General features: G+C 37.4%; 1 protein-coding gene across 5 annotated transcripts in view; it reads left to right on the forward strand.

Moving 5' to 3' along the window:
- The window catches only part of Sec15 (exocyst complex component Sec15), a 205,926-nt gene that overhangs the window by 96,673 nt on the left and 92,721 nt on the right, over window positions 1-16,532 (forward strand). For all 5 annotated transcript variants that reach the window (XM_068385390.1, XM_068385397.1, XM_068385403.1 and 2 more), the window contains exons 5-7: window positions 4,607-4,728; window positions 15,411-15,610; window positions 16,113-16,253. In XM_068385390.1, coding sequence (XP_068241491.1) covers window positions 4,607-4,728; window positions 15,411-15,610; window positions 16,113-16,253 — 463 coding nt within the window. The remainder of the gene's footprint in view (window positions 1-4,606; window positions 4,729-15,410; window positions 15,611-16,112; window positions 16,254-16,532) is intronic.

The following is a 16,532-nucleotide window of genomic DNA, read 5'->3' on the forward strand; positions in this document are numbered from 1 at the left end:
TCAGCCTTTGCAGACTGAGCCTCAGGTGTTCCCTCAACAGAGTCTTGAAGAGGAAACCACAACTATTGTTGTTCCAGCTCGTTCTGACTCTGCTGTTCAGCATACCTTACCTCCATTTTCAAACATTATGATAATGGAGGTTATTTGTATTACTTATAAAAATATATTTGTATTCCTTGCAATATATTTTTAACAATATCGCAAAATATGGCAAAAATATGAATCATGAGTTATGAATGTAAGGTTAATATTATGTTGATATTAAAACCCCATGCAAGCATGCATAAAGCACTCTAGCACTGGTCATGGAATTTCTGAGAAATGTTAAACGCCATGCACACGCTCTGCTTACCTTACAGCATGCTCTACATACAGCATGGTCTGCATACAGCATGCTCTGCATACAACATGCTCTGCATACAGTATGCTCTGCATACAGCATGCTCTGCATTCAGCATGCTCTGCATACAACATGCTCTACATACAGCATGCTCTGCATACAGCATGCTCTGCATACAACATGCTCTGCATACAGCATGCTCTGCTTTCAGCATGCTCTGCATACAACATGCTCTGCATACAGCATGCTCTGCATTCAGCATGCTCTGCATACAACATGCTCTACATACAGCATGCTCTGCATACAGCATACTCTGCATACAACATGCTCTGCATACCTTACCGCATGCTTCTCAGTCACACATCTTTGGTTGTTGCCAACTCACTAGACTGTCAAGCAGTTTCATAACGTTGCCTTCTAGTCTGCTGCTTTTGCACCAGTGAAACCCTCACTGAGAGAACTTAGCTTTTCTCGGATATGGTCCCTGTAGATGAGAAAGTGCTTTTCTCCCTCCTTCTGATATTCCCTTGAGGACTCTGTCATTTGGAGGGAGCCTTTAGCTGCGTAGCCTCCTATGGACTTTTATTTAAGCATAACATGCTTCCAGGGAAGGTAATGGTTCCACTTCAGTCGCTAATCCCGTCTGTTACCACACCTGCTCCCATAGACCTTGAGCTGTGTTGCAAGACATGCAGTCCAAGCTTAGTCCTTGTTAGAGGATTTTTTGTTTACGGAGTCAATGTGTCACGGGGAAGACGTTCAACAACCAGCAGAAGTGACTTGTTGTGACGCAGTGCGGCAACCTCAGCAACCCGATAAGGAGTTGTCTGTACGACCCAGACAGTCTAGACAGATTCGGGTTGTCACTGTACTTCCTCGCTTGCCCATGGTTGACAGTTCTCAGACTGTGCAGCAGTACCATGATCTTGTGTCCGGCTCCGTCAGACGACTGGCTTTTAAGAGCTCCCACAAGTCGTCGCTGTCTGGAGATTTTCAAATGGACTATGGATCTGACCAAGGAACTGGGCCTCCTGGTCAATTTTGAGGAGTCTCAGCTCGTCCCATCCCAGACCATTGTCTCCTTGGGTATGGATCTTCAGAGTCGAGCTTTTCGGGCTTTTCCGTCGGCCCCAAGGATCTTCCAAGCCCTAGAATGCATCCAGAGCATGCTGAGAAGGAACCGATGCTCAGTCAGGTAGTGGATGAGTCTAACAGGGACACTTTCATCGCTGGCCCTGTTCATCGTGTTAGGGAGACTCCACCTCCCCCCCTTCAGTATCATCTAGCTGCTCACTGGATAAAGGACATGACGCTAGAGACGGTCTCAGTTCCTGTTTCCGAAGAGAGGAGGTCTTCTCTCGCGTGGTGTAAGAACAGCTTTCTTCTCAAGGAAGTCTACCTTTGGCTGTTCAGAAACACGACCGCCGTCTCCTCTCGGACGCATCAGACACGGGCTGGGGTGCGACTTTGAACGGACAAGAATGCTCGGGAACATGGAATCAGGAGCAAAGGACACTTCACATCAATTGCAAGGAGTTGTTGGCGGTTATTCTGGCCTTGATAAACTTCAAGTCCCTCCAGCTTCACAAAGTGGTGGAGGTGGACTCTGACAACACCACAGCCCTGGCTTACATCTTCAAGCAGGGAGGGACTCTTTCGTGGAAGTTGTTCTAGATCGCAAGGGACCTCCTCATCTGGTCTAAGATCGAAAGCTAACTGGTAACGAGGTTCATTCAGGGCGGTATGAATGTCATGGCAGATCACCTCAGCCGGAAGGGTCAGGTCATCCCCACAGAGTGGACCCTTCTCAAGAATGTTTGCAGCAGACTTTGGGCCCTGTGGGGTCAGCCAACCATAGATCTGTTCGCTACCTCGATAACCTAGAGACTCCTGTTGTATTGTTCTCCGATTCCAGACCCAGCAGCAGTTCACGTGGATGCTTTTCTGCTGGATTGGTTCCATCTCGACCTGTATGCATTCCCGCCGTTCAAGATTGTCAACAGGGTACTTCAGAAGTTCTCCTCTCGCAAAGGGACACGGCTGACGTTGGTTGGCTCCGCTCTGGCCCGCGAGAGAATGGTTCTTAGAGGTACTGCAATGGCTGGTCGACATTCCCAGGACTCTTCCTCTAGGAGTGAACCTTCTAAGTCTACCTCACGTAAAGAAGGTACACCCAATCCTCCACGCTCTTCGTCTGACTGCCTTCAGACTTTCGAAAGACTCTCAAGAGCTAGGGGCTTTTCGAAGGAGGCAGCCAGAGCGATTGCCAAAGCAAGGAGAACATACACTCTCAGAATCTATCAGTCTCAAGGGGAAGTCTTCCATAGCTGGTACAAAACCAATGCAGTTTCCTCAACCAGTACCACTGTAACCCAGATTGCTGACTTCCTGTTATATCTAAGGAAAGTAAGATCCCTTTCAGCTCCTACGATCAAGGGTTACAGAAGTATGTTGGCAGCGGTTTTCCGCCACAGAGGCTTGGATCTTTCCTCCAACAAAGATCTACAGGACCTCCCTAGGTCTTTTGAGACCTCAAAGGAACGTCGGTTGTCCACTCCAGGCTGGAATCTAGACGTGGTCCTAAGGTTCCTTATGTCATCAAGATTTGAACCTCTCCAATCAGCCTCTTTTTAGGACCTCACATTAAAAACTCTTTTCCTCGTGTGCTTGACAACAGCTAAAAGAGTAAGTGAGATCCACGCCTTCAGCAGGATCATTGTTTTCACATCTGAAACGGCTACATGTTCCTTGCAGCTCGGTTTTTGCTAAACGAGCTTCCTTCACGTCCTTGGCCTAAGTCGTTCGAGATCCCAAGCCTGTCCAACTTGGTGGGGAATGAACTGAAGAGAGTACTTTGCCCAGTTAGAGCTCTTAGGTACTATCTAAAAAGGTCTTAACCTTTACAAGGACAATCAGAAGCCTTATAGTGTGCTATCAAGAAACCTTCTTTTCCAAGTTCTAAGAACTCAGTTTCTTACTATTCAGGCTTCTGATTAGAGAAACACATTCTCATCTAAAGGAAGAAGACCTTGCTTTGCTGAAGGTAAGGACACATGAAGTGGGAGCTGTGGCTACTTCAGTGGCCTTCAAACAGAGCCATTCTCTGCAGAGTGTTATGGATGCAACCTATTGGAGAAGCAAGTCAGTGTTCGCATCATTCTATCTCAAAGATGTCCAGTCTCTTTACGAGTACTGCTACACCCTGGGACCATTCGTAGCAACGAATGCAGTAGTAGGCGAGGGCTCAGCCACTACATTCCCATAATCCCATAACCTTTTAACCTTTCTCTTGAATACTTTTTATGGGTTGTACGGTCGGCTAAGAAGCCTTCCACATCCTTGTTGATTTGGCGGGTGGTCAATTCTTTCTTGAGAAGCGCCGAGGCTAAAGGTTGTGATGAGGTCCTTTAGTATGGGTTGCAGCCCTGTATACTTTAGCACCTTTGAGTTGATTCAGCCTTCCAAGAGGAACGCTGCGCTCAGTAAGGAAGACGATCTTATTAAAGGCAGAGTAACGGTTCAAGTCGACTTCCTTACCAGGTACTTATTATTTCATTGTTATTGTGGATAACTGATTATATGAAATACGGGATACTTAGCTATCCTTTAGTCTTGTACACTGGTTTTTCACCCACCCCCCTGGGTGTGAATCAGCTACATGATTATCGGGTAAGTTTAATATTGAAAAATGTTATTTTCATTAGTAAAATAAATTTTTGAATATACTTACCCGATAATCATGATTTAATTGACCCACCCTTCCTCCCCATAGAGAACCAGTGGACCGAGGAAAAAGTGAGGTGGCGTCAACAACAAGTACTGTAGTACCTGGCCACAGGTGGCGCTTGTGAGTACACCCCCTTCTAGTATAGTGATAGCTGGCGTATCCCTCCCGTAGAATTCTGTCGGGCAACGGAGTTGACAGCTACATGATTATCGGGTAAGTATATTCAAAAATTTATTTTACTAATGAAAATAACATAATTAACCCTATCAGATTTTTATTATTCATCATACTGACCATTTATGGTTTTAGCAATATATTTCCTGACTTATTGTAAATTTATTTTTTGTTGTGTCTTGTGATTATATTTTATAGGTTAATGGTTTTACTTTTAAGTAGCATGTTTAGTTACATATAATTTGAAAAATAAAAATTCAGATTATTAAATGAATGGTGGCTATAAGAAATTTAATGTTGGAAAATTGGGCGTGTTAAGTATAAAAGCAAGTTTAATTTTAGTGCCATATCTGTGTGTTTTTCAGGGTTTCAGCTCGTATTGGTCAGGTAGCTATGAAGCATGCAGCATTGCAGTATAACATGGATCCAAAGTTAGCCATGACACGGATGAAAAAACATGCTCCAATGCCTCCAAATCCTTTTACAGGTATGAACACAACTCCTAATATGTACTGTTTGTCACATGTTTTGCTTTTATAAAAGTAGGCTCTGTCACTGATTCATTGATTCATTGATATATTATTCAATGGGGATTAGCTGACTGATGGCAAAAATACATGTACAGTATCCTTACGATTTATGTAAATAATACTTGCAACCTACAATACCAATGCATAGCCAAGACTGAGGAAAGGAAATTTGATTATCATATGCTCCATGGCTTTTGCCAAAACCATATTGTAAACTGGGGAACAGATTATTACCTTCAGCATACTTATTTAGAAGTTTTGCCAGAAGACATTTAAAAACTGTAGAGAACATGGGAGTTATTGAAATTGGGCGGTAATCAGCAGGGCCAGAGCTATCATAAACACATTTATAAAAGAAAATAACATTACAAATTCTCCAGGTGCAAAAAGAACCTCTTCTTGCTAGCTTGTGAAAAATAAAACAACTTAGCAGCTAAGTAATCAATAGTCTTTATAATAAAACAAAGGAAAAATATTATTTGGGTCTGCACCTTCATAAGCCTCAAGATCCATCAAGAGTGTTTTATGGGGACGAAAAGCTAAACTAGCTAGTTTAGCCTTAGGAAAACAGGAATGAAGAAAAACAAATTTCTCATTACTCTGCTTACTGTCAAACACATTAGCCAAAAGGGTTGCCTTTTCCTTTGAACAATGAGGGACAGTGTCATCTGGGATAAGTAAAAGTAGGAACTGTAAGATATTCACCAAAGAGTGCATATTTAAGGGTAGTCCACAATTTCATGTTCCTTCATTGTACCAGAAAGGTCTTCTTTTATGGTCAAATTGTATTCCTTCTGAGTTGAAGCTTATACTCTGAGCAGCAACTCTTTTCTGAGGATAGTTATTCCAAATCAGATCTGATCTGATGAGTTTCCTGTTTCTCCAAGTAAGTCTGTCTTCAATTATCATTAAGCCAGGGGTTGTCTTTCACTCAGTATTTTAACACACGAGAAGGGCTGCGTTATCAGTTATGTTGACCAGATTCTCATTCAAGAGAACAACAGGCTCAACACTTTTATTAAATTGTGATATAATTATCATTATTCCTTGCTAAGCTACAACCTTAGTTGGAAAAGCACAATGCTATAAGCGTAAGAGCTCCAGCAGGGAAGTTAGCCCATTCAGGAAAGGAAATCATAAAATAAACTACAAGAGAAGTTTAAAAACAATAACAGCATTAAAATAAATCTTTCATATAAAAACTATAAAAACTTCAAAATAACAAGAAGAGAAATAAGAGTGTGCTGAAGTGTACCCTCAAACAAGAGAGCTCTACCCCAAGACAGTGGAAGTCCATGGTACAGAGGGTATGGAACTACCTAAGACTAGAGAAAAATGGTTTGATTTTGGAGTGTCCTCCTAGAAGAGCTGCTTGCCATAGCTAAAGTCTCTCCTCTATCCTTACAAAGAGGAAAGTAGCCACTGAAAAATTACTGCGTAGTAGTTAACCTCTTGAGCAAAGAAGAAGAATTTGGAAACCTCAGTGTTGTCAGGTGTATGAGGACTGAGGAGAATATGTAAAGAATAAGCTAGATTTTTCGGTGTATTTGTAGGCAGTGGCTAAATAAGCCATAACCAGAGAGAGGAATCCAGTGTAGTACTATCTGGCGTCAAAGGACCCAATAACACTAGCAGTAGTATTTCAATGGATGGCTGGTGTCGTGGCCAAATTTAAAAGAACACTAAGTGACATTACAGTCTACTTGAGATTTTATTTATATATTTCTTAAGTGTGACACATCAGGCACAGGCTGCTAAATCTTAATTACTAACAAAAACAAAGGCATGATCACATGCCATAACTGGAGGATCAAGCTTACTTGTTATGACACTAAGGGCATCAGTGTATACCAAGTCCAAGCACTTAACCTGAGCTTTGAGTAGCTTCACTTATAATCTGGTCATAGCCTAATTTAGAGGCTAAGTCCAAAGCTATTGAGCCATGGCACTCAGCGGGAGGACAAATTTAACCACTACCTATGGTGAGTGCTGAGATTATTAACAGGTACAATAGAGGCTTTCCTATAATTTTTTGTATCTTAGCCATAGTGGTAAGAAGACATTCAAATATAGAATCATCCAAGTTTTTAGGTTACGATAGATGTAAAACAAATAAAAGACTTGAATTGCCTGAATCTCCTGACATTCAAATTCATAAACTAACTCATGATAAGCAGGTACTAGCTCCTAATATACCCCGCCATTCCTCAAGGAACAACAAAGAATTGAGGAAACTGATGTTTGCTGATGATTTAGTCATTATAGCAAATACAGAAGAACTACAAGAAAGATTTTCAAGCATGGAAAGGAGCCTCAGAAAGGCAATAATTGAAGGTGAATATTGTTAAGACAAAGCTAATATGTATTAGAGAAGGATGTAAAGAAGTAAACAATTAAGTGGAAAATGGTACAGTACTGAAACGGAACAATGAGTTTAATTGCTAGCGATCAATGATAACAGAGGAGGGAAAGGTACTGAGAAAGCAGTGAAACAGAGAGAAAGAATCATTGTGAAAATGGTGAGAAGTAACTGGAGTGGCTTCTGACCAGAAAATATCATTAACACTTAAAAATGAATATTTATAAGACAGTTATCAGGCCGTACTGTTATGATGGGCAGAAACTAGGTTAGAGGAAAGAGGAAAAAACTGAGATGATGGGGAGATGGATTGCTGGAATATCACTACTGGGAAGGAGTGAGAGTCATGTCATGAGATGAGTGTGTAGTATATGTAATGTAAAAGATAATGCTAGGGAAGCTCATCTGAAATCCTATGGCCATGTAATAAAATAGGAGAATTTGAAACCAATCAAGAGAGCTAAGACCATGCCAGTGTTGGGGAGGAGGACCTTGTGATCTCGGGAGATCAGATGGGTAGATATGGTGAGGAGCGATAGGGGTGGGGTACTGAGGTAAGAATAGATATAGTGGGAGAAAGTTGACACGAGGGGCCAACCCTACTGTATAGTGGAACTAATAAGGTGGACAGAAGATTCAGAGTCCCCAAAGCTTTGGAAGGTTAGAGACCAGTGCTTAATGTTCCAAATCTAAAGTTTACATTTCTAAACCCAGTTTTCAATGGAAACTCCATCGACAGTGCTGGGGTCAGTAAGGAAATGTTATTGTATGTTTTCATTGGACTTTATGAATGCTTACTCTCATATTCATTATAATCAGAGGAAGTTCTTTTGGTTCGTAAACAATTTGAAAGTTTACCAAATCAAGTGCCTGTGTTACAATTTCAGGACCACTCAGGATGATTGGACCTGTCTCCAAGAGGATGAAGCTCCTTACAGCTTTTCTACTAGAAACAGGTTGCTATAAAATCCTGGAGATGAGTCATCAACCTTCTAAATTGCCTTCTTTCCTAACTTCTTGACCTCCCGAAGGTGTAGGTCTGTGACAGAGCTGCTTGAATACGAGTGGCTCATCAGAGTATGGAGATCAGCAATATGAGCATCAGAGGCGGCTCATAGAAGTAGGCAAAATTTTCATAATGAAATTTTTTATTACTATATTCACCTGGTGTTCATATTCATACCTAGCCACCTCCCCAAGGACCAATGGGGTCAAGAGATATTAGTTTAAACTTAGAGACAAAGACAAGGCTGGTGATGCTCATCCACCCCGTGGTTGTTGTAATTGGTGAAGGGAAAAATATGGGAAATTTTTAAGTGTTATATTATTATTATTGCTAGCACAGCTACAATCTTAGTTGGAAAAGCAGGATGCTACAAGCATTAGGGCTCCAAGAAGAAAAATAGCTTAGGAAGAAAAGGAAATACAGTAAATGAACTGTATATGAGAAGTATTGAATCATCATAATCATCATCTCCTCCTTCTACGCCGACTGGCGCACATGATTTTAAAGGAGTTATGTATAGATAAAGAAACATTATCCATGCAAAGGTCTGGATGTTGAGAGCCACTGTCCTCAACCTACTTAGCATCACACTTTTTTAGTTTTGTTAGGGTTCAACTTCATGCGCCATAATTTGCACCAAACCGTAATTTTAGCTAGATCTCTATTAATGGATTCACCAACCATAGGTTTACTTTGTGGAGATGTAATCTGCATATGCAATAATGCATCAATAGTTTAAAAGGTAATAAGTCAAGAACACTATTCTAATGAACCCCAAATATTACATTTCTGTAGTCACTGTGGTTCCCATCAATAACTGCTCTTTGCAATCTGTAACTTAAAGATTCAATAATGGTGCTAAGAAAAGAACCACCTGTTTAAGTTTGAAAAAGGAGTTCATGGTTAACAGTCAAAGGCTGCACTGAAATCAAGGCCAATCATAAAACTTCCTTATTGCAACTAAGGGATTTTTTAATAGCATTTGAAATTGTAAGAAGGGCATCACATGCTCCAAGGCCTATGCCAAAGCCAAATTGTACTGTAAACTAGGGAACAGACTACTACTTTCAGCATAGTTATTTAGACATTTCAACAAAATATATTGAAGAACTTTAGATAATATTGGAATTATGGAAATTGGGAAGAAATCAGTAGAGCTACAGCTACTACAAACATTTACCTATTGGAGTTATCAGAAGTGTAAAAAACCTCTTCTTGCCAACTTTAAAAAATAACTGATAACTTAATAAATATATCAGTAGTCTCTAATAAAGAAAACTAAGGAAAAATACCAATTGAGTCAACGCCTCCGTAACGTCGATATATGTCAGCTTCGAGAGAACAAAACAATATGGAAATTGGGTGTGTATAGAAATAACATACTTCTTTATCAAAATTCCCTTTTTATGTTTATTCACATCTACACTTAGTTTTCTTACAGGAGGGTTGGCTCAACAATTGATGAGTCTGCTTAATTTTTTTGCACACACCCTGCTTCACTTATTCAGTAAATTATTTCTTCTCTGAATGTAACATGCCTGTTATTTGTTCCTACACGAATGCAAACCCTCGTCTTTTAGTAGGAGTAAAATTCTGGTGAAAGCTGGAAATGACCAATGAAGAATTAATGAGGTTCTGGCAGACACCACCCAGTAGCCACTAGTGGTACAGATCTATCAATGCACAGAACTTTCATTCTGATTTTGGCCGTTGAGCTGCACAGACATGTTTTTCGACACTCTCCAACTGTCCTGAAGTTTTCACTAATACTCTGTCTTTTTTCTCCTTACATTATGAGTGTGAGCCAACAAAACAGCATGCTGTCTGATCAACACTGTGGCACCTTTATGAATAATGTTTAAGGTTGATCTTGAATCCTTATGACCATTGTGTAGAGGGCACTGCTGCACTTTGGAGTTTGCTTGTGATGTGTAAATGGGACTGATTGTCCCTCCTGTGAGTGAAATTTTGGAGCAGGAGAAAGAGGAGATCTAAGAGCAATTGTTCTCCTTGAGGTTTGTCCTCGAGGTCATGAAAGTCAGTAAGATCCCAACTTTCAAGATCCAAAACTTTTCACTCCAGCCATTCTTCACTTAACTCTTCAGAGGACAAGCTGAAGAAGAACAAGAGTTATTGGATCTTTTGACTGGCCAGACAGTACTACATTTGATTCCCCTCTCTGGTTATGGCTCATTTTTCCTTTGCCTTTATATACACCGAATAGTTTGGCCTATTCTATACGCATTCTCCTCCGTCCTCATACACCTGACAGCATAGAGGTTACCAGATAATTTTTCTTCGCTCAAGGGGTTAACTACTGCACTGTAAGCATTCAGTGGCTACTTTCCTCTTGGTAAGGGTAGAAGATGCTTTAGCTATGGTAAGCAACTCTTCTACGAAAAGGACACTCCAAAATCAAACCATCCCTTTTTAGTCTTGGTTAGTGGTATAGCCTTTGTACCCATGGTCTTCCACTGTATTGGGTTAAAGTTCTCTTGCTTAAGGGTACACTTGGGCATGCGATTCTATCTTGTTTTTCTTCCTTTTCTTTTTTTTTTTTTTTAAATTTTATAGTTTAAATGTTAAAGATCTAATTTAATGTTGTTACTGGTCTTAAAATAGTTTTGATTGTTCATTACTTCTCTTGTAGTTTATTTCCTTGTTTCCTTTCCTCACTGGGCTATATTTCCCTGTTGGAGCCCTTGTGCTTATAGTATCATGCTTTTACAACTATCTTTCACTCGTAAGCAAGTTCCCAAGGCGGAGACCTCCATTCCCTAGAGAAATATAGAGGTCTCCACTTGAGAAGGAGCTCCCAGTCGTTGAGCTTACCCTGGTGCACCAGAGCCCTCTTTGACACTCGTGAATGTTTACTCCTATGATAGAGACTTAGTCTCTTAAGTTTACTTCTCTGGGTGTGCTGTAAAGCACTTTTTCAGGGTATAACCCAGTTGAGTGTACAGTCAGGCCTCCATTTTCGTGATAGTTAGGTTACAGACACAGGCACGAAAAGGGAATTTTCACGAATAAATGCTGCACTAGGGTCGGCTAACTCCTAACCTAAAAGGTCACTGCCCCTTGCCACGATCTGGTGCCTGAGCTATTGATTAACACAGTAAATACTGCTTAATATTGTTTTAATTTGGTTTCGACAACAGTTTATAATCATATGTACTGTGTTCAGTAAATTTGCACACTTGTACACTATGTATTGGGCACAGGTTACTGTACAGTATTGTGTTCTTATAAAGTTTTACCGAGTCGTCATCTTCCCTTTTCTGTTCTGTTTAGCAAAAGTTGTTTCTATCTAGTAATACTGTACTGTAACCTAATGCTGTAGTGTATATTACTGTAATATATGTACATGTATATTACTACTGTACAGTTTAACTGTACTTACTATAAGTGTTCGGTGTTTTCGTTCAGACGACTGGTAGCCCACGCCGTCATGCGTTTTTGAAGCATGATGCAACTTCATATGTGTTGTCTCTTGCACAGTATGTTACTGTATATCTGTACTTTCTTAAACCAAAAATACAGCTTATTTTATAAACTAAAACCTTAAATATCTTGATAATGATTGTTTCTTTCAAATAAACTAAAACAGTGCATTCGATTACTTTTCAACAGCTAATCTCTCTCTCTCTCTCTCTCTCTCTCTCTCTCTCTCTCTCTCTCTCTCTCTCTCTCTCTCTCTCTCTCTCTCTCTCTCAATGTTTGATTTTGTTTCGGAGGCATTATTGCATTCTAGAAAATTACGATTATTTAAATAGTTAATTGTGATTTAATAAAACATTTATGTACTTCAGTTTTAAATTTCCAGTCTATTTTATCAATCTAAGTATTTTGGGTGCCGTGATCAGCACATCACCCAAAATACTTAGATCAATAAAATACACCCGAAATTTGAAACAAAAGTACATAAATTTTTTATTAAACCACAATTAACTATTTAAATAATCGTAATTTCCTAGAATGCAGTAATGCTTCCAAAACAAAATCAAATATTTAGAGAGAGAGAGAGAGAGAGAGAGAGAGAGAGAGAGAGAGAGAGAGAGAGAGAGAGAGAGAGAGAGAGAGAGAGAGAGAGAGAGAGAGAGAAAGTCGTCTGAACGAATCGGTAACAAAGAATATTGTGTATACTATTTCTTAACTTATTCAAAACATCTACTAATATATATATATATATATATATATATATATATATATATATATATATATATATATATATATGTGTGTGTGTGTGTGTGTGTGTGTATGTATGTATGTATGTATGTATGTATATGTATATGCATATATATTTATATATATATATATATATATATATATATATATATATATATATATATATATATATATATATATATATATATATATTATATATATATATATATATATATATATATATATATATATATATATATATATATATATATATATATATATATATATATATATGTATATATATATAAGTTTCATATAATACATTTATAGTTCATAACAGTATTAGTCTTTTTTTATTCAGGATGGCATAGAACTTGAAATCATTCATATTTTCTCTCTCTCTCTCTCTCTCTCTCTCTCTCTCTCTCTCTCTCTCTCTCTCTCTCTCTCTGTAATAAATGGAATCTTTGTGTCTTTGCTAAGGCTATTGAGGCTTTATAATCAAGCACCACTTCAGATAAAAACTACAGTATAAGATATCGTGCATCGGCAACATGAATGAAACTACGTTTAACGTTATGCGATTCAACTCCCAGTACAAATTGATAAAATATGAGCGAAGCATTTCAAATAAAACTATTGAAATTGGTACTTTATGGTAATAGGAAAATGACAGATCAAATAATAATTGTTTCTTATAGTGAATATGAAATATCATTCGGTATCATGCCTTGATAATAGGGGAGTTATTTGATCCGAAAATTGAGGTTGACGACGGACGACGCAGGGTTGATCAGCTGATTTGAATATAAACAATGCATAAGATTATAATTTGCTGTGTTTTCAATTATAAATACTATACTAAAATGTGAATATTACGTGCGTTATTATTGGATACAGTTGAGTAAAACACCAGGAAGAGAGAAGGACGAAACAATACAACAAAGGGAGCGATACATGGATACATGTAGACACGAGACAGGGAGGCGGTAGCCAATCAGCGGACAATGACAGTTCCTTCTTGCACCTTCCCTCCGCCAAATCTACAATAATTCAAGTAAATTATCGAAATCAAGGAATTAAGGAAATGCGAGTAGAAGGAATGAAATATAGGAATAGGAATAGGTGGAATTAGGGATAAGAAGGGGGTTTAGAATGATTAATAAGAGGAAAACAACAGATGAATGCTAGAAAAGAGATGAATGAAATTGCAAAAAATAGAGAGAATCCAAAGAGTTGGAAAGATACGTTGTAGATGTGTGTGTGGGGGAGCAATATAAATGTATGAAAGGGATTTGGGAAAAGGATTAAGGATATAATAATAATAAGTGACAGACAATAATAATGTGAAAGGAGATATCATACTAATATGCATGATAGGTCGTATCAGTGAGGTAATTTTGTGAAAGTGAATGGTTTTATCAATGGGATAATATCCTAAAAGTGAATATAGGTTGACGACGGACTTCGTAGGGTTGATCAGCTGATTTGAATGTAAAAAATGCATGAAATTATAATTTGCTATGTTTTGAATTATAAATGCAATACTTAAATGTGAATATTACATGCATTATTATTGGATACAGTAAAGTGAAACACCAGTTTAATCAAAATTCGGATTATTTAAAATATAGCTGTAATTTTTTTACCACAATAAATGGATATACACTGTACAGAGAGCTAGGACCAGCTCTCAGTGTAAAGGCTTGAATTGAATCGCGATTTTTATGAGAATTTTTATTTAATAGGTATTGCATTGTTCTTGGTCATCCCAATGCTGTTGCCAATTATTAGAAATCAAATTCTTAATGTCGGGTAAATAATCAATACAATTTTTTTTCTTTCTCCTTCCTTTGGCTGTGAAAAACCGAAATCGCAAAGCAAGAACCTGCTTTTAACAAGGGCCGACTGTACAAGTTTGGTGCATATATCAGCGAAGAGTTCCCCTGTAGTCCAATGAGCGTCTGTGCCGCGAGCCTTGATAACGATTCTCCCAGCAGAGTGAGAGTCTAAAGAGTTCCACCAAGAAATTTGTTATCTATTTCCATGCGAACTAGAGGAGCATGAGTGAAGAACATACATTGAGAGGAATTGAAACGGGCCACCATAAAAAATCTTTCAAACTTGGTATTCCTTGAATTATACTTTCATAATCTCCAGTCAGTATTTTATCTTACATAAACATCAAGCACTCCAAATTTATCCAAACCATATCTTATTCCACATTCCTACCCCAACATACACAGTACTGCAATTTCTTTAATAGGAATTTGTGGGTCCAAAAATCAGGTAATAGCAACAGCCTTGTTCAATTGGAAAAATATTTCTGAACTACTGTACTTGTGAAGAGTGTGTTTTAGATTCACCAAGTTAGGTAACCATTGTAAAAGAAAACCTGTGGTTATCTATGCATCAGGAGGACAAGCACCAACAAGGAGTAGAGGTTTCTAAATATACTTAATTGAAAAATGGCATGAATTATTTAGTTAGATCTTATAGTAGGAAATTAACATGACAGTTTGTATCAAAATGAGAAGGGGTTGAAGAAATCATTTTGGAAATTGGTTGATATGGAAGTGACATATTTATCAATTGGAGTTCTGTAGAGATTTTACATAATAAAGACTAGGACCACGTGAGACCTCAGGCTAAAATTGCGTTAGATAAAAGGGCCTCCAAGTTTGAAAAGGAAACCTAGAATAAAAAATTTTAGGTTTATTGATAGCTTAATTTGAGTGACTTAGGAGAAAAAAATTTAGAAGGGTATAATTATTTCAGTAGTGATAAAACAGCTTGTCATAATTCAAAGATGGCTGAATCATTATTGTCATTTTCTATATTAAAGCTGCTAGACAGCATTCTAATTATATGGCTAGGGCAGCATATAAGTCTGATGTGATGTTGATTGAAACACTGTAATCATGCATGGATGGTCTTTAAAACTTGTTAATACAAAAGATGTAAGAATTATAAGGTGATGGGCATCTTGTGATTTATTTAGAGAAATTATGGTTTTCAGGTAATATTTTGAAAGAGATAATTTTAATTATAATTTTGATGGTATCATCAAAATATCTCACAATGTATTTAGCATAATATTTTTCTCCCAGGAGAAACGTATGAGGCTCAATCTGAAGCTCAGAGTGATGAAGAGGAAGACCTTTGTGCACAAGATCTGATAAATTTTGCCCCGGTATATAGGTGCCTTCATATTTACACGGTTTTAGGAGCAAGGGAACAGTTTGAAACTTATTATAGACAACAACGTAGAGAGCAAGCGAGATTGGCGTTACAACCTCCTACAAATATGGTGAGCAAAGAAGTATCATATTTATATTATTTTAGTTTTCTTAAAAAGTTGTGTGTATATTTCCCAAGGTTTTATGTTAAGATGAAATTTTAAAGTAATAGTTTTTATTTTATGAAGAGAAATCATGATGCTTTAGAGGACTGAACTAGTAAATAGGATCATTTGAGAAAGTAAAATATATATTCATGATAATATGAGTAATTTATTTATATAGAATTAGGTTTTTGACTTGTTAATTGAGTTATCTACAGATATTTTTTCTTTCTAACAACCAGATAAATTACCTTTAAAGTAAAAGCCTATTTATTGTTAAAATTAGATATTAGTTGATCTGGAAGGTTGTCTGTATAGTATTCTTAGAACTTATTTACTGTAATTTTAGTTATAGTAGGACATTTCTTTAATTGTTTAGAGTACTTCAGGGATGTGTTTGTGTTAAAACTCAGATAAGCTGTAATCATAGCAATACATGTAATGAATATTCTTTTCTTATCTTTTACAGCATGAAAATTTGGAGGGTTACAGACAGTATTTGCACGGTGTTGTTGGCTTTTTTGTTATTGAAGATCATGTACTGAACACTGGAAATGGTCTGGTAACTCGTCCATACTTGGATGAAGTCTGGGATATGGCATCGGGAAAAGTGAGTGAAATTTTATCTTGTTGTGACAAGGAATTAATTAAATTGTGTTGATATATATATATATATATATATATATATATATATATATATATATATATATATATATATATATATATATATATATATATATATATATATATATATATATATATATATATATATATTATATATATATATATATATATATATATATATATATATATATATATATATATATATATATATATATATATATATATATATATATATATATATATATATATATAATATATATATATA

This window comes from Palaemon carinicauda, chromosome 1, assembly GCF_036898095.1.
Source record: "Palaemon carinicauda isolate YSFRI2023 chromosome 1, ASM3689809v2, whole genome shotgun sequence".
Taxonomy (NCBI): Eukaryota; Metazoa; Arthropoda; class Malacostraca; order Decapoda; family Palaemonidae; genus Palaemon; species Palaemon carinicauda.